At 34.7% G+C, this 25,363-nt stretch overlaps 1 protein-coding gene across 2 annotated transcripts in view; it reads left to right on the top strand.

The window, feature by feature from the left end:
* Positions 1-24,175, top strand: part of Tusc3 (tumor suppressor candidate 3) — a 317,327-nt gene extending 293,152 nt beyond the window's left edge. For both annotated transcript variants that reach the window (XM_078031095.1, XM_078031092.1), the window contains one exon: positions 23,096-24,175. In XM_078031095.1, the coding sequence (XP_077887221.1) occupies positions 23,096-23,132 (37 nt within the window). In that variant the 3' untranslated portion in view covers positions 23,133-24,175. The remainder of the gene's footprint in view (positions 1-23,095) is intronic.
* The last annotated feature ends 1,188 nt before the right edge of the window (positions 24,176-25,363 follow it).

The following is a 25,363-nucleotide window of genomic DNA, read 5'->3' as shown; positions in this document are numbered from 1 at the left end:
AAAATATAAACCCCAAAGGCATATTCCCAGGGACCTACCTCCTCCAGCCACACCCTATCTGTAGTTAATATTTTATCAATGGATTAATCCTCTGATAGGTTATACCTATCTCTCATAGCACAATTATTTCACCTCTGAAAATTCTTGCATTGTCTTTCACATATGAGCTTTTATGGGGAAATCTTATATGTAAACCATAAAAAAATCAATCTTATTGTCAATATTCCTGGATTTTGTATCATACTTAAAGTATCTTTAATTGTGAGATTAAGAAAATATTTTTCATTGATTTTGTTTTATATTTGTCTAGTTTTATTTTCATTTTTAAAAACAAAATCTTTAATTAATTTTGAGTCAGCTCAAAGTGTGAGGTATAAATCCAATTCAGATAGCTTTCTCTTAGATGGCTGCCTTGAATCTCAATAATAGTTATTGACCAGGTACATCTTGTCCATTTTAGTCTAAAGTGTCAGGTTTATGGAATAAATACCTAAGTATAGTTGGATTTGTATAATTGTACTTTCTTTTTAGTTTAATTTGTCTGTCATACAATTCAAAACCTACTACCACACTAAGACAATTTTTTGTTTTTATATTTATTTTTTTAGAACTGTCCAAAACCTTCTCATTGCTTTCTTTTGCAAGATTTTAATTTTAAAAAATTAGACTCTTTATGATACTGAGATTTCTTAGTTGAGGACTTGATATAAGTTCTCATTTTCAAGTCATTTTTATTTATTAATAGAACATTTGGTTCTTGACACATTGACATTGTATGTTTCATATTACATTTATTCCTAGACTTTCTAGGTTTGCAGAAATTATAAGTTAAGTTTCTTCTTTCAGTCAGTATTCTCAGTTTCTTTCTCTTGCCTCATTATATTGACTAGTGGGTCCAGAACAAATCTACAGTGGTCATCATGGTACCCTGGTCTTGTTATTGCCTCTGGTGAGACTGTTTATGTCATTTCTCATGTACAATGCTATCTTTAGATTTGAAATAGATACATTTAATCTAATGAGGCAAGTGTCTACTTATTTCTATTGTATTAACAGTTTTTTAAAAATCAAAATAGCAATAAATTTCATTATAGTCCCTTTTAGCATCTGAGTAAATCATTATTGAATTTCTTTTTCTATGAATATGTCCTATATTTCTCAAAACAATTTTTTGTTTCTGATTTTAGTGTATCATTCTTTTAATATTCTGTTGGATTATTTTCCTAATTATTTATAAAAAGTAGTTTCTTTTTCTGTGTGCTATCATTAATAGTATACACTTGTATTATACACATGTATAATTTACCATGTTGTTGCTTTCTTTCATAAATGATTTTTGAAAAACATAACTATGCTACTCTTCAGTAACTTTTTTATTGATTTTATTATTTTTTTAAATACACAACAACAGTGGAATGCATTATAATCCTTATAACACATATAGAGCACAATTTTTTGTATCTCTGTATATAAAGTAAGTTCATGTCAAATTATGCCATTACACATGTACTATTTTTTGCATTACAATTCTTAATACACATATATACCACAATTTTTCATATCTCTGTATATAAGGTATGTTGACACCCAATTCAAGTCTTCATACAAGTACTTTGTATAATGATGACCATCACATTTCACCATCCTTGCTAATCCCCTTCCCCCTCCCTTTCCTTCCCACCCCTCTTCCTTATCTAGAATTAATCTAATCCTCCCATGCTCTTCCTCCCTATCCCCCACTAAGAGTCACCCCCCTTATAGTAGAGAAAATATTTGGCATTTGTTTTTTGGGGATTGGCTGACTTCAGTTAGCAATAGCTTCTCCAGTGCCATCCATTTACCTGCAAATGCCATGATTTTGTTCTTTTTTAATGCTGAGTAATATTCCATTATGTTATATGGCACATTTTGTTTTATCCATTTATCCACTAAAGGACATCTAGGTTGGCTCCACAGTTTAGCTATTGTGAATTATGCTGCTATAAACATTGATGTGGCTGTGTCCCTCTAGTATGCTGTTTTTAAGTCCTTTGGGTAAAGTCTGAGAAGAGGAATAGCTGGGTCAAGTGATGGTTCAATTCCCAGTTTTCCAAGGAATCTCCATACTGCTTTACAAATTGGCTGTACCAGTTTGCAGTCCCACCAGCAATGTATGAGTGTACCTTTTCCCCCACATCCTCACCAATACTTGTTGTTTGTCTTCATAATAGCTGCCATTCTGACTGGAGTGAGATGATATCTTAGAGTAGTTTTGATTTGCATTTCTCTGATTGCTAGAGATGATGAGCATTTTTTCATATATTTGTTGATTGAATTTATATCCTCTTCTGAGAAGTATTTAGTAACTTTTTTAAAAAACCGTTATCTTTTTAGATTTATCTTTTTAGAAATCACTTTTGGAATTCATATCTTACTAGCAAATTACCCATTTCCTATGTTTTATACTTATTTATACAGAATTGATAGTTATTTTCTATGATTCTTAAAATTTCTTTTATGTCTCAGATTCTATGTCTTCCTTCCTTTTATTAATTTAGATGATGGTTAAACTGTTTTACTGATTTTTTAAATAAAATAATTAGAATTTGTTATTGGTACATATTTTTTGTCTTTGTATCTCATTGATTCCTTCTGTTTTTCTTTGCTTCTTTTTATCCTATTATTTCTTGAGTTGATTTTCTAATTATTTTTATTTCTTCACTAATATTGCTAGTGACTATGAATTTTTGAGCAGTTTTACTTATGCCCGTCATATTTCCTTTTGTTTTTCTTTGCTGAGTTTATTGTTATATTGTTGTTTTATGTTAAGTTTACCAAATGGTATGAGCACACACTTTAAAAATATTATGAGACCAGTAGAAGATATAACATAGTTTAGAGGCTCCTGCCCCACACTTTCCTAGTCCCTCTGATCTGGACACCATCTACAAAACTTTCAAGACTCAATCTGGTTGACTTATTATGAAAGAGTATCATATCTACCTTATTTTTTGCCTTCCACTATGTACCCAAGTATTTACATTTTTACTGTGAAATATACTTTTGTCTCTATTACTTAACTTCTAACTTCATGAAACACTTCTAATTCTAGTTGTAAAAAGATGAATAATTTTGTATTTTTATATTTACTCCCACTTTTTCTCTACTTTCTCTACCCCACTTTTTGCTCTATTACCTCTTGTTTGTACAAAATCCTGTTATATAGTTTTAATTCCTACATTTATTTGAATATTAGAGTTGAATTTACTTAATATAAATAACTAGATTTTTCCTATGTTCAGTAACATATGTCTGATTTTTAAATTCTTTTACTATTGTTTCTCTGAGTATAGGATTCTTAAATTATTTTTTATTTGCTTGAGGAATATTCGGAAGCTACTTTTTAGTATCTTCTAGTATTGAATATTACAGGGAATAAGTTTGAGCCTGGCAATACATTTTTATTATTATAAATTACTTCAATTTTTCTGAGATTTGAAAAGGAATGTCTTTTTTAAAAATTAAGTACACTCTTCATTTAATTTCTCTTATGGCACAGTGTGCTTTTCCACATTATAAATTGTATGCTTCTATTTCTGATGAACTTTATTTGTATCATACATTTAAATATATATGGTTTATTGTCATTATTATTTCTTTTTGTTAGATCAATTATACATCTGATGGACCTTGTTTGCCCTTCTTTCATATCATTTTATTTTATTCTTTTAAATTCTTTATTAAATTCCATTTAATTCTGCAGATTCTCTACTTTCTCCCATGATCCTTACTGTGTTTATTCAATGCCAATTTTCCTTATATTACTTCAAATTTCTCCCTAAGTTCAAAGGATTTTCCCTTCTACACCTTTTCTATGATTTTCCAGTCCAGCTCAGATTTAATATTTTTTCTGCTATCTTGCTATTACTTTTTAAATTTCTTTGTCTTTGCTTAGCACTCTTGCTTCAGAGTCAATTAATGCAAATTAAAAAATAAAAAAGTTGCTGGGAACAGTGGTGCACACCTGTAGTTCCAGCCGCTTTGGAGGTTGAGGCCAAAAGATCACAAGTTCAAAGCCAGCCTCAGCAACTTGGTATGACCCTGTCTCTAAACCAAAATATAAAAAGAGGGCTGGGATGTAGCTCAGTGTTTAAGCATCCCTGAGTTCAATCTTTGGTAACAACAAAAAATAATGTTCCTGGAGGACATTTGATTATAATTTGTGTCTTTGTGTCTGACCTGTAATAACCATTTTTTTCTGGAGAATAGTCTTTTGTTGCTGCCCTCCAACCCCAACCATCCTGTTTTTCTGAAGTGTTTTGATTATATCTTATTCTGGGTCTTTCTTATATTATCTATCTTTGAATAAAAAAAGTTTTTCTTTCAACCAATATTTTACCAGAAGTTTGAAAGAAAGAAGAGTGTAAGGTTGCATTCTAGGCTGGCAGGAACTTAAATTATGACCTAATATTCTTTTATACTTCTTCCCCACTGTGTGGGTACAGCCAACTCTACAGTTGCTCATAAAGTGAAATCTTGGTCTCTTCCCCTTTCCTTTATTAACACACCATCCTGCCAGTGTGGCCTGTCTAAAATATCTATTGTCTGTGCTCTGAAAATATATCTTAGTATCATTTGCTTAGCTCTCATTATAGATCAGAGATGTAAATGATGCACAGGCTGTATCATTTACCTTTGAGAGTTATACTTCTGTGCATTTATGGGGACATCTCACCAATGTGGCCTTTCTTTGATTCATTTTGTAGCCATTAGAACATCAATGCTTGGAAGTTGTCCCAAATATTTTGTGGTTTTAGGTAATCTCTGTTTTAATCAAGCCACAAATGTAATGCCACAATAGTTCAGATATAGCTATGTATCCTAATCACTGACAACCTTTTTCCATTATTTGTCTTTCCAGATTGTTGAGGGACAAAGTGTCCTCATAATTAGACCCAAATCATTATCTATTTATATTTCCAGGAAATTGACCTGTTTTTCTATGGAAACTTTTCATTAAAAAAAAAAATGGGAGAACAGAAGCAATGAAAAATCTCAGAGAGAGATCTGTTAAGAGTGAAACTCTAAGTCTAGGAGTAAGGTCTGGGGAATGTGATAAATAATGTTATTTTAAAATGTAAATGCAGTGAAAGCACAAGATGGTAATAGTGAGGAGAAGAATGATGCATATATTTCTAATTTTTGGGCTTTTTTAGTGTTAAATTTCTTATTATAATTAGATATGAAAAGATAGATCCTGCTCACAAGAAAAAAATAATAATAATTTTTATGTTTATCTAGAAAAAATCCCATCATGCCCATGATTTTTACTACTTGAAAGAAATAATAATAGCTCTGTCTTTCTAAATTAATCATGTAATTACCTGTATGCCAATGCCAAAGTAATTATTAAAAATGTATGTAGGCCCCTCTGAGCTTAAGTTAATGATGTAATAAATAAGAGGCAAAGTCACTAACTTAATGGTAAGTGATCATAAATGAATTAAGTTTGAAACAAAAAAAATTCTTTTTTGAAAGTCTGCTTCACTGAAAGCATTTGCTAGAGGACATTTATTTTATGTGTTTCAATATCTATTATTAATAGCACTAGGAGTCCCTCTAGTCCAATTAAAACCTCTGTTTATATTTTTTATTAACTGAAGTTGTTCCCTAGTTTGGCATTAATTATCACAGCCATGTAGCCATTATCAAAATTTATTGTTTATCTCTTTAGCTGCTTTAAATTATAAAACTACATAGAACTAATCTTCTTATTCATGTATGCATATACTAATCTTATTGTTCATATATGTATATATTAAAAATAAGGTTTTTTTAGTTTGTGTATATCCAGGGACATGGTTCCAAACTTTATATTCTGTAGATTGAGTAGGCTAGGAGTTGGATCTTGTATTTTAAAATAATTCATTTTGGTGATTAATGGATTTCATGCAAACATGCAGTAAATATACTACCTAAGGACAAATCCTTTCTCATTTCAATTTGCATAGAAATTTAGTTCATTTAAGTTTTATTCTAGTATAATCAGCAAAAATGACATAAATTTCATTAATTTCTGAGGAAACTGTTAAACTATGATGCTAAAAATTAATCTTTACTGTTAGGAGACAGCAACGTACTTTCTTTAGTGTGTAACTACAAATGCTTTTCATCCATTTAGAATGAATTTAGTTTATACACCAGCCATATGTAACAAATCTAATTGTTTCCTACATGTGAGTGATTTTAAAATTCTTAATAGTTCCTTAATATGTTCTTTGAAAACTATAAAAGAATGCATGATTGAATTAAATCTGTCTCATAAGATGTCTTTGCTAGTGACTTGCAAACTGAAATTTAATTCCCAAGAATGCTACTCATATTCCTAACTCCTGATAGTATTACAGCAATTGTTCAACAAATGTTTATAGGGATACATCAATGAGAAAAATATAAAATCCCAGCTCTTAAGAAGTAATGTCCTAACAGAGTGATTATGAGTCAGTCTTGTGTTAGAAATGCATCCCACCTGACATAGAGTAGTGTGACCTTGGTCTGATCACTTGGTCTGATCACTTAATAGCTTTGACCCTTAGTGTCTTCATCTACAATTCAATGCCAGTATTAACTTTATACAGTTATTATAAGGTATGATATTGTCACAAAACATTTAACATAGTCACTGGAACACAATAAAGTCTTGATAAGTTATAATATCTATGTTCTATCCTGACAACAAAGTTCTAGATCAGAAGCAGAATATTTACTAACTGGTGATCTTAGCATTGCTTTTTCATGCCCCCAGTCCCCGACAGGGCAACATGGTAAGGGCAGATATTTCCTGTGCATGCAAAACAGAATTTGCATACAGGAAAGAAGTCCTAAAACTAGGATCTCAGATCTTCTGGGAACTAGACGTGTACCTTGCCTCCCTGCTAAGGAAGGAGGCAAAACCTATGCTTGCTTTCTAAAGCAAATGAATCCTCCCTAGGAAAAGAAGAGATCGGTCCTTAGGTGTTTACAACATTTTGGTACGTAAACAAATGCTCCCACCCCATAACTCTCCAAGATGTTTTACTATCAAGCTTTTTCTTTCAAATATTCTTTCAACCAGATTGAGAGTGTTTTGGCTCAGAAAGCAACAACCATGTTGAACATGAAAATATACACATTATTTTAAAATCATGCTTGGTAAATATTAATGATTATTGTTGTTATCATTATTAGCAGCAGATACAGCATGAAAACATGGGTATATGTTCCATAATCTTTCTTCCCAAAGAAAGGAAGAGAAGACTTTCCAATAATGATCCATCCTTTGCAAAATAATGACATTTACCTTCAGAATCTTTTTTTCTTTTCCTTTTTCCTATTTTTTAAGTATCTTCTTAGGGATTTCTGTACACATGAGGTGCTCCCCATACCCTGCCATCAAACTTTGTCTTTAGCAGGAAAACCATAGCACATTAGTGCAAATTAGTTCAGAGTATCCATTACAAAATGGCTGTTTTATACAACACTGGTTGAAAAATATTTTTTTGAAAAAGTTTCTGAGTCAACAATATGATTCTACAACATGCACACTCAGAAAAATGAGAAACTATATCCCATCTATGTATGATATATCAAAGTGTATTAATGCATTCTACTGTCATGTATAACTAATTAAAACAAATAAAAAATTTAAAAAAAGCTCCTGGGTCAAATAAGTTTGAAAAAACCTATGGCATATATCTTCTCTCTTAGATAATCACAAGACAAAAATCATGCTACATGTTGTAAAAAATTCTATGCAATGTGATTGATCCCAGTTTTCAAAAACTCCAACTGTAAGAAGCCAAACTTAGAAGAATGAATCTATAACAATGGAGTCTCAGATTCTTATATATTTGATAGGAGAGAAAAATTTGACAGTATGACTGTCATAGCACTTTTCTCAACAATCACTTGAAAGTAACTCATCAATTCAATAAAATATAATATATGAACATATACATATAGATGCATGTTAACAAAGTTTTATATATAAAATATACATTAAAATCTATTATGGGATAGACACTATATTTAGTTTGTGAAATACAAAGAGTTTTATGAAACATGGCTTTGCCCTTGAATACTTGATCTATCCATAGGATCTGTCCTGATCTGTTAATCAAACCTTCTATAAGTACCGCATAAAACCTCAAGACAATCCTACTTTAATCCCTATTTGTGGCATTTTTGTTGAGTAAATCAATCTCTTGGTTTATTGAGGGCTAGAAATCCAATTTCTGTCAAATCCATTAGATATCTTTCTCAAGTATTCTTGTTAACTTCAGTGAAGCTATAATTTCTTTACTTTCTGAAACTAGATTATTTCTGAAAGAGCAATGATTCCTTTCTTCCCTTTGTTTTTGCAGGTATAGCTGAATTCCCTACAACAAATTCTTTTAAAGAAAGCATGGCCAAAAATAACAAGAGTAAATAACAAAACAAAACAACTCTCTGGAATGTTAGGACTAAAGCTTTGGTGTGATGTTTGGTTAAGCCCCCAGTCCATGGGAGTATGCAAAACATTCATTTATTTACTTTCTTTAGTCAGTGGTTAATTCAACAGATATTTACTGAGCACTTAATGTTAAAATCAGCATACTAAAGTGATGCGGCCACATCAATGTTTATAGCAGCTCACTTTTTACAATCGCTAAGCTATGGAGCCAACCTAGGTGCCTTTCAATAGCTGAATGAATGAAGAAAATGTGGTATATATCCACAGTGGAGTATTAAGTATTAAGAAGAATGACTTTATTATGATATTTGCCAGGAAATGGATGGATCTGGAGACTATCATGCTAAATGAAATAAGCCAGTCCCCCCAAACCAAAGATCAAGTGTTTTCTCTGATATGTGGATGCTAACCCACAATAAAGGAAGAGACATAGAAGTTCAGTGGAGTAGACAAAGGGGAATAAAAAGAAAGGAGGGAGAATGGGAAAAGGAAAGCCAGTGAAATGAATCAAACATAATTTTCCTATGTACATATATAAATACAGCACCATGAATCCCACCATCTTGTACCTCTATATGATTGGGGCCCTAATTAGAAAAAAGATATGTTTCATGCTTGTATATAAAAATGGATTCTACTGCCATGTAAAAGTAAAAAGAGCCAGTAAAAAATGTTAGGTATTGTCTTGCTTACTGTACTTTCATAGTAGAATACGACAGAGCCTCAGTTTTTAACGAGAGCTAACAGTCTATTTGAGAAGACAGAAAAATAAAATATGGCCTAATAAGGGCAGCGCCATTTTCAAGGTAGAAAGGGGTAATAGAAGAGGTGCAATGAACCCAAATGCTGGCTGAAAAGAGGGAAAAGGAGTTAAGAAAAGACCCTGTGTCCATGACTCAGAACTTTGTCACTTTTTCTTGCCCATTGATGTTGCTAAAGAACGAGATAAAGGCTACTTATTAGTACATGGATAATCTCTCATTCATTGCAAGGATTCAAAATGTCACAACCCTGGGGTCTGGTAGTCCTAGGAAAATCAGTCTTTAAATCTGAGTATATTAAGATAAGCATGTTTACCTCTTCAGAAAACCTGACAACACCTACTTTAGATAACCATCCTATGAATTTCAATAGACATGATGCTGGTTCAGATATGTTAAAGCCTATTTATTCTAGAATTCCTTTTACTTTAAAGCAATTTAATGGAGCAGCATGAATATCTGATACTCTGAGAAGTAGGCCTACCATGATCATGAGTGATCTTAAATTTTTTTCTGTCGCCTCTTAAAGAAATACGTTACCCTGACATTTCAAAACAACAAGAAAAAATTTAGAAATTAAAAAAAATCTAGGGAAACATCACAAAATTTAATCAAATAGAACTATTATAACCTAATTAAAAATCTCTATTAATGTAAACCCATATGGAAGGCAACTAATGAGCATAATCATGAATTACAACAAGAAAACCCTGTGGTTAACTTAAGCAGGTGACCTGACTCTCTTGGATGAGAGCTGTGATTCAGGCGGTAACTCTAATCAGATGTGGGCTAAGCATTGGGACACCTATCCTCATTTTCCTCCTACACCAGCTAGCCACAACCCAGGACAAGGGACTTGAGCTCTGAAAAATGAGGTGTTCTGATTTAATTGAGGGTTTTTCTAGTTTCTAGAGTTCTTAATCTGGTTACAAGGGGTTAAAGAAATGTCTGAACACTCTAAAATTATGTGCAGTTATATTAATATGCATATGTGCATTCTTTTTTTTTCTTCAGGAAGACTCCCTGAATTACATTAGATTCTCTTCATTCCCAAAAGGTTAATAACTACTGAAACAGATGATCTTTAACATTTCCTCTCAAGTCTAAAACATTTTAAGGTTCTGTGATTTTTACCGTTTAATTCTTAAGTCACATTTTCTCAGGGAATAGGAAGTATTTGGAATAAATTGGGTCCCTCGAAACACCAGGCCCATTTGAAGCCTCGAGGTGTCATTTATTTTAGGGGGAACAGTATTTTGTTCCGCTCCAGGGGTCTGGAAAAGTGAACACAGTAGCCATAAACCGTTACTCTTTTTCAGTTTACTTATTTCACCAGGGTTCTTTGTGTATTAAAACATTCTAGGCCAGCGTTGTTAGTACGCATTTCAGGAGAATGTCAAAACGCCTCTCAGGACAATTCCATTTCTCACAGCAGTTCTTTTAGATGTAAAGATTGCGTTTCTTGCATTTGCATATCCAGCCCTAGTAGACAGGACTCGATTTTTTAAAAGGGTGCCTCACTTAAGAATTGTGAACACCAGCAGATAAAATCTAAACCAGAGCAGGGAAAGGATTCCATCATACTTTCTTCTTGTTTCCCACACACACATATATATATATGTTCATGCCCAACTTTTGGGCACACAAGAGACCCTGATCCTCAAGAGGATTCTCCGGGCTATTTCAGTGTGAGCCCAGAAAAAAAGCACAGAGAAAGCCTCATGATTTTGAAATTAGATACATCTTTATCCTTTCATGCTGCCTGATACATTTCAAAAAGAGAATCTGGGGCAGGTTTGCACGAATTTCAGGGGTTGGTGATAGGAAGGAGAAGCAGAGGGAGAGCTTTGAACCACCAGCTCCTAGCATGCATGTGAGAGGATGTGGGAGACAGATGAGAGGAGAAGAAAATGCATTTTTATGTAAATTCTGCAGTCAAGAAAAATGATGGTGGTTGCACTGAGTTAATTTCTCTTTACTCCCTTTTGATCTTCTGGACACGGTATCTGATTCCTCTCCAAGTATCTTCCTAAATTTGCATATCTTTCTCAGGATGCTTGGGTCTGAACTGGCTTAAATAGCTAGTTGTCTCCTGTGTCCTTGTCCTGGACACACTGTTCTCTGTGTTCCTACCCCCACTGGCTTCTGTTTTCACCTGCCTATATTTTCTAACTAAAGTAAGTTATACTAGATAGTATCATATTTTTTTTTCTACCGCCTTCTCAATTGCCAGACTGGGAATTGTAATGGAAAGAGTAGGAAATTTAAAAGCACTTTTATAAAGCTTTGATTTGGAAAGCTAAATTTTCCATTTTTAAACTTTGTGGACTTGAAAACGTTATATAACTCCTCTGAGTTCTTGGGAATACAGCTCAGCGGCAGACAATACATACAAATTCTGAAGTTTCAAGCTCCAATATTGTCTTCTTTCTAAAGTAGTAGGAATAGGGAGCTTCATTGTACTCCCAAGTCTAACACAAAGCCTGGCACCCAGTAGGCTTACATAAACATTTCCTGACTGAGCAAGTTGGCCTTAATATATTTATTGAAGTTAGAAATAATCATACTTGCAGTTTGCATCTGGAATATTCCCCAAAGACTCATATGTCGAAGGCTTGTTCCAAAGCTAGTGGCGCTATTGGGAAGTTGTGAAAGAGCCGGGCCCAGTTGAAGGAAATGGATCAATGGGGACCTGCCTCTGATGGGTATATTTTGTCCTGGGACCCTTCTCTTCTCTTTCTCTTTGCTTCTTGGCCACTATGAGATGAGCAACTTTATTCTAACACACATTCAATGCCATGATGTTCTACATGACCACAAGCCCACAGTGATGGAGCAAAGTGACTATGGACTAAATTCATGAGCCCACATAAATCATTCCTCTCTTATTTTGTGCAGGGATTTTTGTCCCAGTGACAGAAAGCTCAGTAGCAAAATTTGCAGGGTTGTTGTGAGAAATAAACGAGCTCATTCATTCTTTTAGCTAATATTAACTGCTGAATTACAATCACTCATCAGTAGGCCGGGACTCTGTGGACAGACAGTGTGTTAGCTCCATATTTCCTTTCTTTCTCCTTTCCATGACTCACTGGGGGAGCATTCCTCTTTCTTCCTAGTGTCAGTTCTGGCCGGTTGTACTGTCATCCTCAGCTTCTCCACAAGTAAAGTAAGTGCATATCATCTGTCTGTGGTCAACCACAGGAGGCCAACGTACATGACACCTCAGCTGTCGTGGATCAAGGGCCTGCCTTCATTCTTCCCTGCATGGGACAGTTCTCCAGATGGCCTTGGACTCCTTATTTTCTTACTTACAGTTCTCAAGAACAGCTGTAGAATATGTTGGGAATGCAAAATCCTGAGCTAAAAATCGGGACTGGTCAGCAAAGCCCAGGCTTTTTTCTGGCCCATACCTAGAAACAGGATATCCTTCAGTGCTTTAGCCTAGCATGTTCTATTGTCCTCAGGTATAAAATCCAGGGTGAACTGGTTTTTGGAATCCTTTAGCTGTGGTAGAAGTGGGTCCTGCACAGATGAGATTCTATCTGCCCTAGGAAGTTTGCCTGAGTGTTGGAGAACTGCCTTGCAATGAATCCAAGGCTTGTGTTGTCCCTTGGTATGAGTCTGTAAGTAATAGATCCATTTTGTGTAATTTCTATGTGTGTGCTCTGTCTTGCTCACCAGTAGACAGCTAACCTTCCTCAGGCCCTGCTGTTACTGACAGCAGTGTAAGAGTAAGGCTGGAGGCAAGAGCCCTCAACCTGAAGCCAGGATACATCGGTTTGAATAGGTTTCAGTGTTTATTTGGAGATAATTTCTTTGGTACTAATCTTTCCCTTCCATGAAACAAAGAGGTTAAAATAGTTGATCTCTAGTGAGTTTCCTATTTTACATTGTAAAACCCACCTTATTATTTAATTAGCAAGAGGAAGAAGATTTTTTTCTGATTTATGTAACAACCTCCAAGACTTAAAAGTCGAATATATTCCAATTGGTTAAGTTCCATTTGGTTTGGTGCATTTAAAAAGTGATATATTCTACTTCCATCAACACAATTGGGTCTCATTATACTATATGTGCTGTTTTACACCTGAAATCATATGAAAAATACCATTTATTTCACAGAAGGGACATGTACAGGGGTAAACTTGAACTTCTTAGAATTACAAGAGCTCTAGAATTCTTATAAAGGTCAATCAGTTTCCAAATAAGAAAGTTTCCACATGGTGAAACTGTAAATTAATCATATTTGGATCTGAGAGAAAGTATTGTGTTAAATCCACGAAAGATAAACTAAAAACAAAACAAACAAATAGCAACAACAAAACCCCATGGAGCCTAAATCAAAATCAACTAGGATTTCTCCCCTATAACAAAATGTGACTCAATTGACTGTCCTTGGGCAGAGTCTTCTACATCCTTCAGTCTCGCTCTTTCACCTGCAAACCCTGTTGGAGACACTTCAGGATTAGGATGGAGGTGAAAGAGGGCATCTACAGAGGCCAGTCTAGTGTGGATTGTCAGAGAGTGACTCTACTTCCTGTCCTGACATGGTGAACCGTTCTGACGCCTGGGGGTTCTAGAATGTAAAAGTTCTAGAATACAAATCAGCATCTTGAAAAATCTGTGTGACCCTCCCCAGTGATGAGCTTCAGAGATTCTGAGCAGCATTTTTGAAGTGTGGAAGGCAAGGCAAGGGTTTCAAGGAAATTGCAATAAAAAAGTGCAAGTGTTTCTAGCATTTTGTCCAAGTTGTTTTCCATTAAAGGTAACATTTGATACAATTCATCTTCAACTTCCTCTGGCTCCTTGAGGCCTCAATGCCTACATCTGCTATCTTTGTCATATCGTAGTGATTTATCAAACTATTAGAACTTGTGTGTGTGTGTGTGTGTGTGTGTGTGTGTATACTTTTTTTGTGTGTGTGTATGTGTTAGAACTTCTTTTTGTGTGTGTTGGGGGGTGGCTACCCTATTTTTCAAATATTAAATTTCTGAAATGCCCAATGCAACCTGTCTCTCTAAGTAAAGATGATGCTGTTGTGAAAGTCTGAAATTAAATATTAAATCAGCTGTTATTATGTAATGTTACAGTTGATAGGAAACAACTGTTTACACTCAGGAACCTTGAGTCAGTGTCTTCAAAGTACATATTTGTTCTCAGTAAATCTTTCCAGTTTAGATTTGTTCAGCCACAGTTGATTGTATAAATGGCTATGACAATTTAGTTATGCTGTTCCCTATACAATAAAAATTACCTGCTGACATTTATATATTGCCTGCTTTTTAAACTCTTGATATTTTTCTAGTACACTCATTACTCAAATATTTTGATTCTCTGATTTCTCATATATTATATTCGGTCTTATCACTGTATGAAAAGGTTCACTCTTATCAACTCTGTCCCACTATTTCAATTCACTAGCCATGAATTATTGTTGACTTTGTAGAAATTCTATTTGTCTGTCCTAACTTGTAAACCCACATTAATTAAAAGAAAGAAATGAAACAATTTGGAAATAAATGGGAGAATGAAAATGATAAGCAACTAGCTTTCAATGTCTACTGTACAAAGAATTTCAAATAGAAGTTCTGATACTAAGACTAAAAAAAAAAATGTTCACTGTATAGTGTGAGCAACAGAAAGGGCCACATAGTCTTGAGAAGCAGATTGGTTCCATTTCAAGCACTTACGATTCAAAACCTCTTTGAAATTTCTGTTCTCTATGTTCCTTTTATTATCAAATACTGGTCCCTTACATAAAGGGAGATCATTTCTGAGGACCAAGAGCTGGTGAACATAGTCTTTACTGAACTTGGGTTTTTATTTTCATGGGGATGGTAGGTTTCCTGATTGGTTCTGATAACAGGTACAACATATATTAGTCAATAGACAGAAGCTAGCACTTTCAATGACAGCTCAGAATCAGTGATCTAAAAATGTTGCCTCATATGGCCTCTAAAATAGTTTTACCAGAGAATTGAAAAACAGCAGAGGAGGTAGAGAGGGAAGATGGGAGGGAAGGGGAGGGGGGATAGTAGGGGATAGGAAAGGTAGCAGAATACAACAGTCACTAGTATGCCATTATGTAAAAATGTGAGTGTGTAACCGATGTGATTCTGCAATTTGTATTTGGGGTTAAAAATGGGAGTTCATAACCCAATTGAGTCAAATGTATGAAAGATGATAGATCATGAGCTTTGTAATGTTTCGAACAACCAATAATAAAATAAAATAAAATAGTTTTACCTCTGTTTTGACCAAAGCTGTTTTTTTTTCCAGTTCCATCTTCCCATGTGACAATAACAACAATTCACTCACACATTATTTATTGAGCATCTGCAGTGTGCTTGATATCATTTTAGGTGCTAGGGGATATTAAGAAAGTAGACAAAATTGCCTTATGGACCCTGCATTCTAGAAAAAGGAGAAAGACTAGTGGTAATTATTTTATGGAAATGATAATTATATATAATGAGCACCTTTATGGTGAATTGTGGTGAATTATTAATACTTATAATGTAAATTCACGTGCGCGTATACCCACAACTGTAAAGTGTTGTCATCCTCGTTTCACAGATAATGAAACTCAGCTCAGAGAGATCCAAATACTTTGATCAAGGTCAGTGGACAAGTGGGAAGGCTGACCAGGGATTGAACCTGATCATTCTGACCCCGAGTCCTGAAATTATGAGTGTGGTGATCCAGTGCCTCTCAGATCAAGGGACACTGACTTCATTTCTGCATTTCTCTGACAAGTTGGGTTGACTCTTGCTCATTTCACTGACAGCATTCTAACATCAGCTGGCAGGTTGCTGACTCCTTACTTGCCCTTCCAGCCCTGCTTTGTGCCTGTTTCTGATGTTGCCTCTCCAGAGCACCCTTCATGTTTCCTCAGCTTTCCATTGTGCGCACCTTGGTTTTTAGCACCTTGTCTTGATGTTCTAAGGTCTTTTTGATGTCATCTCCATCTACTTTTTCAATCTTACTTTCTATAGTCACCATATTCAGGATTTCCACTCAAGTTTTACCATTTTTCTTCCATCCCTCCCTCTCTCCTTCCCTCCCTCCTGCCCTCCCTTCTTTCCTTCCTTTCTTTCTCAGCATTGGATATTGAATCCAGGGCTCTACTACTGAACCATACTCCCAGCCTTTTTACATTTTGATTTTGAGGTAGAATCTCACTGAGTTTCCAAGGCTGGCCTTGAACTTGTGATTACCCTGTCTCAACCTCAACAGTTGCTGGTATTGCAGGTCTGTGCAACCGCACCCACCAATTTTTATCATTCTTAATCCTCCCCATTACAGCATGAAAATCTTACCTATCTTACCTCTTGGTCTATTTCACATGTATGTAAGGTTTTGTTGTTTTTGTTTGTTTGTTTTTTAATTTTGAAACCTCGTTTAAATACTATAACTCTATGAGAACTCTTTTTTTACAAAAAAATCTTTATTTTATTTTTATGTGGTTCTAAGAATCGAACCCAGGGCCTCGCATGTGCTAGACAAGTGATCCACTGCTGAGCCACAACCCCAGCCCTGAAAACTCCTTTGATCATCCTATTTGTGGCAGTCTTGCTTCTCCCAAAGTTTAGCATGTAATGCACCCTATATTGTGACTTGTTTTGCAAGGTACTATTTTAATAATCATAATTTCCAAAATTTTATAAGCTAGACAACTCTCATAAATAAAAGTTCAATCTGAACAGCAGACAGCTTAAGATACCATATTTGTTCTTTATCACAAAAATCATTCTTCAAGATCCTTGGCCTTTGGAAAGTTGCTCTCCCCTTTGTACCCCTCCACTTCCATCCCCTTAAAATATCACACTTTATGCCTTTCCTTCACCACAGCCTTACTTTTGCCTTTAATCCCACACCTGATGGTTCTCTTTCTCATCTCACTCCAGAACTGCTCCAGGGAAGATGTGCACTGGCATTACAGGTAGTGATGAGGAATTAGGGAAGGGCAAATCAAAGAAATCATTTAGTCCCTCCTAATTCTGCTCCTGTGACACTTGCTCTCTTTTTCTAGTAAAGGTCCTTATGCTATCTTCTCCCCTTCCTTTGACTCCAATTCCAGTTCAATTCCAGTTTGCTGTAGCCAACTCACCAACACTCTAGCCCAAGCCTCACTTTCTTGCTATTTTGGAGTACAGTGAAAATTCATCTTTAACAATCTATGTATGACCTTGCTTTTATCTACCATGTCTTAACAAAAACAAAGAGAGCAGCATTTGTTTTTGATTTTGTATGAAAAGGAGAGATGGGAAGGTAATAACATGTACTGAATTCTAACAATATGCAAACAATGTTTTAGGCATTTTTAAAGTATTGATTCAATCATCACCATAACATGATGAAGTAGGTTGTTATATTATTATAAAACAGAAATATTATCATGATTCCTATTTTGTAGATGCAGAAATGAAGGCATAAGGGGGTTAAGGAAATTGCCCCAAATTTTACAGATTTAAATTGCAAGATAAAATCTCAGAAAACCTAGATCCAAAACTGCAAACTTCTCTGCTGCCTCTATCGATACAGCAATCTGCAGAAAGGGAGGAAACTTAAGAAAAAACAAATGATGTGTCTGGGTAGCTGCCTAGGGCTAGTGACATTCCCAGGTATTTTTACAATTTCTCACCCTGTCACTATGAGGAATCCATCCTTGTTCCTCACCCTGATAGGCATGGGTGTCACTGCTTGACCTGGTGGAGAAGGGAATTCCAATTCTGTATTTAAAAATAATATAAAGAAATAAAAAAAATTGGTACCTTATGCAACTTGTGATAGGTTCAGTTTCTAGTACTCTTTACTCTTTAAGCAGTCTATTTCAGAAAATATATTGGCCAAATAAGCTTTATGTTGTGTTAAAACACAACAAGTCTGCAGAAGGTGTCCTTTGCATTCCAGCCTTGGAAACTGAAGTCTGCAATGCTCATGTTTCTTCCATCCTGTTACCTGACTCTGAACTTGGCTAAGCTTTGGTCACCCTTACCAGGTACTTGACGGGGTTGATGGAGGCATGATTTGCAATTTAGTCAACTTCCTTCACCCCCTTATTTGACAACCATCTCACACACCGATGCCACCAGTTACTAAGGGGTCAAGTGAGTCTGCCTTTTGTCATAAGAAATATGGACATTAAATGTATGTTCAGAAGTTGGTTCTAAATTCTCCTTTCAGTTGCAGTACAGGAAACACCCCTCATGGTTCAAGCTCCACAATGCCAATCCATCTCAACCTCCTTTCATTTAGTGCCTACCTTGCCCAGCATGACCAAAAGGATAGGAGACATAGAAAAGGAACAGGCTAATAAGAGGATAGGAGACATAGAAAAGGAACAGGCTAATAACACAGTTGTGATTATTAATCCCTTCACTGTGGGCTATAAAAGTATAAATTCATTTAAAATATTTTCATGGCTTTTAAAAAAAAAAGTAGGTAAGAAGCAATTGAATTGTCATGTAACAACAGATATTTTAGAAAGAACATAAAAAGATGTGTCAAAAGACCTTGTAACAAACAATTGTGTAGCCAGCCACTCCTTTTTTTCAGAGAGGAAAAAATAATTTTATTCATACATATTCATAGCTGAATAAATTATTACATTTTCATAAATATAACAGTGAGAATTAGAAAACATCAAATTACTTTTGTTAGAATTTGCATAAGCAAAAGAAAAGATGTATAATGCAGTTCTATTCCTGAACACAATGTCCCTCATTATAAGGGTAATAGATCATATTAATGTTACCTTTATAAAGAGAAATAGACCTGGTCAAATTTAGCACAAAATTTCCCAATAAACAAAAAGAACAAAATAATGGTGAATATAGTCATTTTTCCATTTATTGCTGTACATGATCTTCCTTTAAATTAATCACACCATTATAATACTATAAGGATTGCAGAAATATTACCTTAGAATAAATGAGATAGTTTTAAACTTTAATATATGAACAGCTTATGAACTTCCCTCCTTTGTTCTGCACAGTATCATAAAAAACTTCTGTGGCATTTTAAGTAGATCAAGAAGAAAAATAATCTTGGTGAACTTCAAATTTCGGTTGACTCTACATAGTCTGTATTGAAGGGGTGGAAGGATGAATTTGTGATTTCAATGTGCCCACCTGTTTCATCATCCTTGGCCCATGATAACATGTGTTCCTGATAGTCTCATCTTTGTTTCTTGGACCCCACTGAATGAAACTGGCTCAAGAATCTTCTTTTGAAGGAGCTTTTAAAAATAAATGGTTTGAAAAGGAATGACGTTAATGAACCGCTTCCATTCCTCAATGTTATGCAAGAGTCCAAAGGCAAATATTGTTCAGTAGGGCCCACAGATTGATTTATGTGTAAGATTTATTTTCTTGCTCCCAAATGAAAGGGGCTCCATGTGAGCCAAGAGCCAAAGACCAGCCAAGTGCTAGAAGTTCACATTTTTCTACTTTGACAGATGTTTCATCAGTCAACATGGAAACAATCCTTCTTACCAAATGTTCTTCCCTGGGAATAAACTGCCTTCTGGATCAAAATTTCCCTTTAACTACCTCTCTGAATCCAAGATTCTGGGGATGCTCTGTGACCTCTGTCTATGTGGTTTCTCCTGGGTTGATAGTTAAAACAATACCAACTTCTCTTTCATGATTATCTATGAATCATCATTTTGACCAGAAAATCAACTTGTTATTTAAAACTCTATACATATTTATTCCCATTAGTGATTCTGTTGTTTATGATAACTAGCTTAAGTATTGACTTTTGAGTGTTTGCTGTAGTGAATGAGGGAGTGTAATAGAGTGAAACTAATCACAGACTTTGGAATCTAATATTTTGTGGGTTTGTCACTTAGTAGCTATATAATTTTGGATGTGGTACTTAATCTTTCCAAAGCTTACCTAAATCACCTCAGGATCCAGCAGAAATCATTCTTCATTAGCCCACAAAGGTGTATTGGCATCAGATACTGAAGACACCATGAGTTTTTGATATTCATGAAAAGTCTTTCAAATTTATTATGAAAAATGTAGGCTGTTGGAATAAGTATACCCAGTGTTTCTCTTTCTCTCTCTCTCTCTCTTTCTTTCGTCCGTCCTTACAAGTACATGGAAACTTAGAAAGTTGGGGTGAGACCAACCAAGACAGTTTATTTATCATTGCATTTCACAGAATCAAGGTAGACTTGGTCTCTTCACGTGGATTTACTGCTACCATGGAGACAACGTGGCACCAAAGTCCTCAGAGGCAACTTTTTAACGGACTTACTTGTTCTCAATTCTAATTTTGCCCCTTCCATTTATTTAATCTGTGTTAATTCCCATCTAGGTTAGCCCTGTCTAGTTTTTATAATGGTAAGGAGAAATTTGTATCTGTGGTAAAAGTTAATACTTAAGAAACAAGCAAAGCAACAATCTTGCTTCTGTTTAAACAGGAACATTTGGGCCTGCATCTGGGCCCTGCTCTGATCAGATATTCTGACTCTTTCAAATTTGAGTAGCTTTATGTAAAACTCTCCTTGATCATTTGTGATTATGACACCTGTCAAATCTGGGGGGTTTAGGAGTTAGCCAGAAATAGCATTTGTGGGCATAAGAATTTTGGGATAAACCATAAAGAGTGTCTCAAAACTCCAAAGATCTAGACAATGTCCATAGAACATGATATTGTATAATTTATTGTATCTAGGATATATTTCCGGTAATTTGACTTTCAGAAAGAGGTAATGTGAAGGTCAAGTTTTTCTCCAGGGCTCTCCCCCCTTATCCAGATAAATGGGTCTCTACAACCTTTATATTACACATATCCATAGCATTCTGCTGGGTGTGTGCTGCCAGTGTCACACACTACGGTGGTTTATAACCTGTTAGCCTGTTGAGCTCAAGGTCTGTCTTCTGTATTCCCAAGACCCAGCATACAGAAAGGCTTTGAAACAGTATGAATGGATGGTATTGGTAAGGGTCGGCTCTGATTTTACTACTTTAATTGCCCTTGTTATAATGAGAAACATAGCAGTGGACATGGGGAAAGTCTCAGTAATCCACCTGGACATAGTAATAAGAGGCTTTTTCAAGCAGTGGGATTTGAGCCTTTTAAAAATTATCATTATCCACTTATTTTAAAACTGTCATAATAAACCTAAATAATAAACCTAATATGGGTTGCTTTTGTTTCGTTAATCATAGAAAAGAGTTCTCTAATTAAACTGGATCTCACTTGCTTCTCCCTGCTTACAAGCCTCCATATTTCATTAGGATTATTATTATTTTTATTGGTTCTGGGGACTGAATCCAGGGGCCCTTTACTACTTAACTACATTCCCAGTAGTTTTAGCTTAGGTTTTTTTTTTTTGAGACAGGAATAAGTTGCTAATGCTGGCCTCGAACTTGAGATTCTCCTACCTCAGTCTCCCAAGTCTTTGGGATTATAGGCATGAGCTTCTGAACCTGTCAGCCCCATATATGTCAATTACAGCATTGTCTTGTGGAGAACTATCTATCCATCAAATGCTAAACCTATATCCTTTGGTACTGTCACTCATTAGTTTTATAAGAGCATCAATGATCTTCTCCTTAAAGAGCTATCTTTATGTTTATGAAAATAATTAATTCACATTTAATCAAGTTGGTATATTAGCATTTTGTAATATGTAACTGTCAATTCTGTTTAGAGTGAACTACCTTTTCAAGCAACTTCCCTCCAAAATTCCAGTGGACAAAAGACACCAAAGTTCATTTCTAGGTCACATACGATCCAACATGAACAAGCAATATCCAAAAGGCAGAAAAGTTAATGTCTTTAGACTACCATACATTTATCAGGAAGGAAAGCTTTGTTATGTTCTACTTGGCATTTGATTAATAGTTACTTACATAGACTAATTTTTTGCTATAGAATAATCAGGCTCATACTGAATAAATATAATAAATTATTAATGATGTTTACAAATATTAGCATATCAGAATTAAATGGTGTATCCTTACTGAATTTTTTTTCCACATTCTGTTCAACTCTCAGAGGAGAATTGGTAGCATGTGTTCCTCTTACAGATGTATGTAGCATCTTTTTTTTATGCTTTTTTCTTGGAGATAACCTTTAATTTTAAACTAGAACCTGCAGACCTGATTTGCAGACCTGCTTTGCAGACCTGATTTGCAGAAACATTTCCATGGTAAAAATAAATATTTTCTGTACTTAAGGTTAGAGTAGATAAAAATCTTACATTTTTATTCTCTGATATTTAAAGCTCTCAATGTGACTTGTCTGGAAATCTATATAGAATAGCCAACAGACTCTGTATTGATGACAGTCTTTCTACTGAAATACTAACACTGAGTGGGGGGGATGCTGGCAGAAGAAATACAGAATTCTAAATGTACCCATAAAAATGAAATACTGTGGTGAAAATGTAGGTGGAAACACACTGACTTCTTATTACTGATCTTATAGCAGAATCCACTGTATTGATACAAACTTGGAGTGGGCATCAATTTCCCATTTTAGACTTCCATGCTTGGACTTCAGCCTGCCATTATGCTATTTGTTTTCTGTTCATCTCATCTAGGTTGTTCCCATTGTTCTTCTTTGGTTTTTCCTTTTCTATTAGATTTTTAGCTATTCTTATCCATAGCTCCCCGACCCCCACATATTTTGGAGGTATCTTTAGAGATTAAAATGTCTCTTCAATTTATCAAAATCCACTATAAATACTTTACTACAGAATAATTCTATTTACTTCTTTCTATTGTTTGTACTATTTAATATTTACATACATTATGAACTTTGTCCTTTACTATTTTGTTTCAGTTAGTAATAATTTTTTTAAAAACACTTTAAAATATTTATATATATTTATATTTTTCAGTATATTTGCTGCTTCTGTTCTTGCTGCTCCTTCCTGAAGATGTAACCTGTGTATGGGACCATTTACCTTCAGCCTGAAGAATTTCCTCTAGTGTTACGAGCCTTCTGTGAGAAATTCACTCAGCTTTTATTTTGCTTTAGTTCTGAAGAATATTTTGCTGACTATAGAAATCTGATAAATTTTTTTTTGCTGACTATAGAAATCTGATATTTTTTTCTGACTATTTAAATCTGATTTGATAGTTTTTTTTTCAAGTACACTAAAAATATCACCCTGTTGTTTTTGGCTTTCATTGTTTTTAATGAGCCTCAAGAAGTCAACTTTTATTCTTCATATTGTTCAACTGAATTTAGTAATTCGACTATTCTCTGGCTGCTTTTAATGTTTTTTCTTCACTTTAAGATGTTTTGTTTGAACAGGTTAACTCTGATGTCTATATGCCTCGATGTGGTTTTTGTTGTATTTATCCTGCTCCAAATTCACTGAGCTTTGGGGATTTTTGGATACTGTATAATTTTTATAAAAAAGTCAATCATTGCCTCTCATCCATTTCTTTTATTCCATGCTTTATCTCTTATGACTCCAATGTTGTTTTATTTATATTATCCTGTACATCTCTGATATTCTATTTTTTTTCTCTTGATTCAGTTTATGTAGTTCAAATTGACTTTGATTCACTAATCCTTTCTTGTATTATGTTTAATTTTCTTTTACACCTGCCCAATATGCTTTTCATTTCAAAAAGTGTATATTTCAGTTGTATAATCATTTAGTTTTTTTAAAATAAACTTCCATTTCTATATATAAAATGACAATTTTACCTATTTTCTTCTGGATCTTTTCTTCTATACCCATTAACATATTTATGTTAGTTTTTGTTAAACTTCCTATGCTAATTCAATCATGTAGATCATCTCTTGACTTGTTTCTACTGACAATTTCTGTTTTCTTGATTTTGGTTCTTGATTTGGCTGGCTTCTTTACAAATCTCAAAATGTTTATTGTATGCTAGATACTATGGAAGAAAACAATAGCTGAGATTAAATTTGAAATATATATGTGTATTTATGTCTATCTCAATAGCTGTCTGTCTGTCTGTCTGTCTCCTCTCCGGGAGGTCGCATTGGTCTGTAGGGTGAGATCTCTGAATGTATCAGGAGTTATATTGGGTAGGGATGGGTTGCAACTTTAATTTCAGTTTATTTCCAGTTTCAAATGTTTTGAGGGTTTGAAACATGGGTTTGGGGCCAAAGCATCAATTTCAAGAAAATCTCTGCTTTTCTACATAGCCCTAGTTAACTGAAACCCAAGGATTTTAATTTTTTTTAATCTTATGAAGAAATAAGCTGGGTGGAGCCTGGATTGCTACTTTAGTTAGTCTTATTTCACTGAGTTTTAAGTGCTTTGAAGTAGGTCAAGTACTTTCTTTCAGCAGAACTTTGGGACTTAACCACCATTTTATCTCCCTGTTTTCTTGGTTCCTTCTTAGTAAGTATTTATTCAACAACATACTTGTGGAAGATTTGTGAATTTGGGATGATTAATTTTACCCTTGGGGCTATTCTATACTTCAATTCCTTACAATAACCCAACATGTTTATTTAAAATTTTGTTATTTTCGTTATTCAAAATGATCCCCTGCTTTTGATAAAATTATTTCTTTGTCCTCCCTTGAACATACAAGGCCACAGCCCTAGACTTTTCAGCAGCTGAGCTTTATGAGCAAGGTCTCCTTCCTCTTTTGAACTTGGTACATGTTGGACTTCATTTCATTTATAAGCAGTTGGGAGTTTTTAAAAGAAGGAATGATGGCTAAGTTTACCAATGTTCTCTTCTGACAGCAAAAACAACCATATTTCACTGTCTCATAATCTCACTGAAAATGGGACACACTCACTAAGGCTTTAAAGACATCAAATGGTTGGGCCCTTGCTATGAATTGTTTTCAAGATAAGTTTGTTAAAGACCCATCCACTGGCCCCAATTAAGGATTTTCAAAAGGATTTGGAATAGCACTTTTCCCCCTTAAATCTAGTCTACTCTTTTTGAATAGTCTGAAACAACTGGAGCTATTTTGGTTTTTCTGTGGAGATGGAGAGTCCTGCACAACTACAGGAGGACTCTAGTCAAATCGTATGCAAACCATTAGCTTCTCACATCACATTCTCCCAAGAGACTGACAAGCTTTAGAAAGTTTAAGAGCTAACAGCACAGCCGAGAAAAAAAAAAAAAAAACATTTTGTGTGTTTTGTATTCCTTTCCAAGGCA

Source organism: Ictidomys tridecemlineatus, chromosome 14, assembly GCF_052094955.1.
Source record: "Ictidomys tridecemlineatus isolate mIctTri1 chromosome 14, mIctTri1.hap1, whole genome shotgun sequence".
Classification (NCBI taxonomy): Eukaryota; Metazoa; Chordata; class Mammalia; order Rodentia; family Sciuridae; genus Ictidomys; species Ictidomys tridecemlineatus.
Note: the sequence above shows the minus strand (reverse complement) of the source record. Positions and strands in the feature narration are given on the sequence as shown.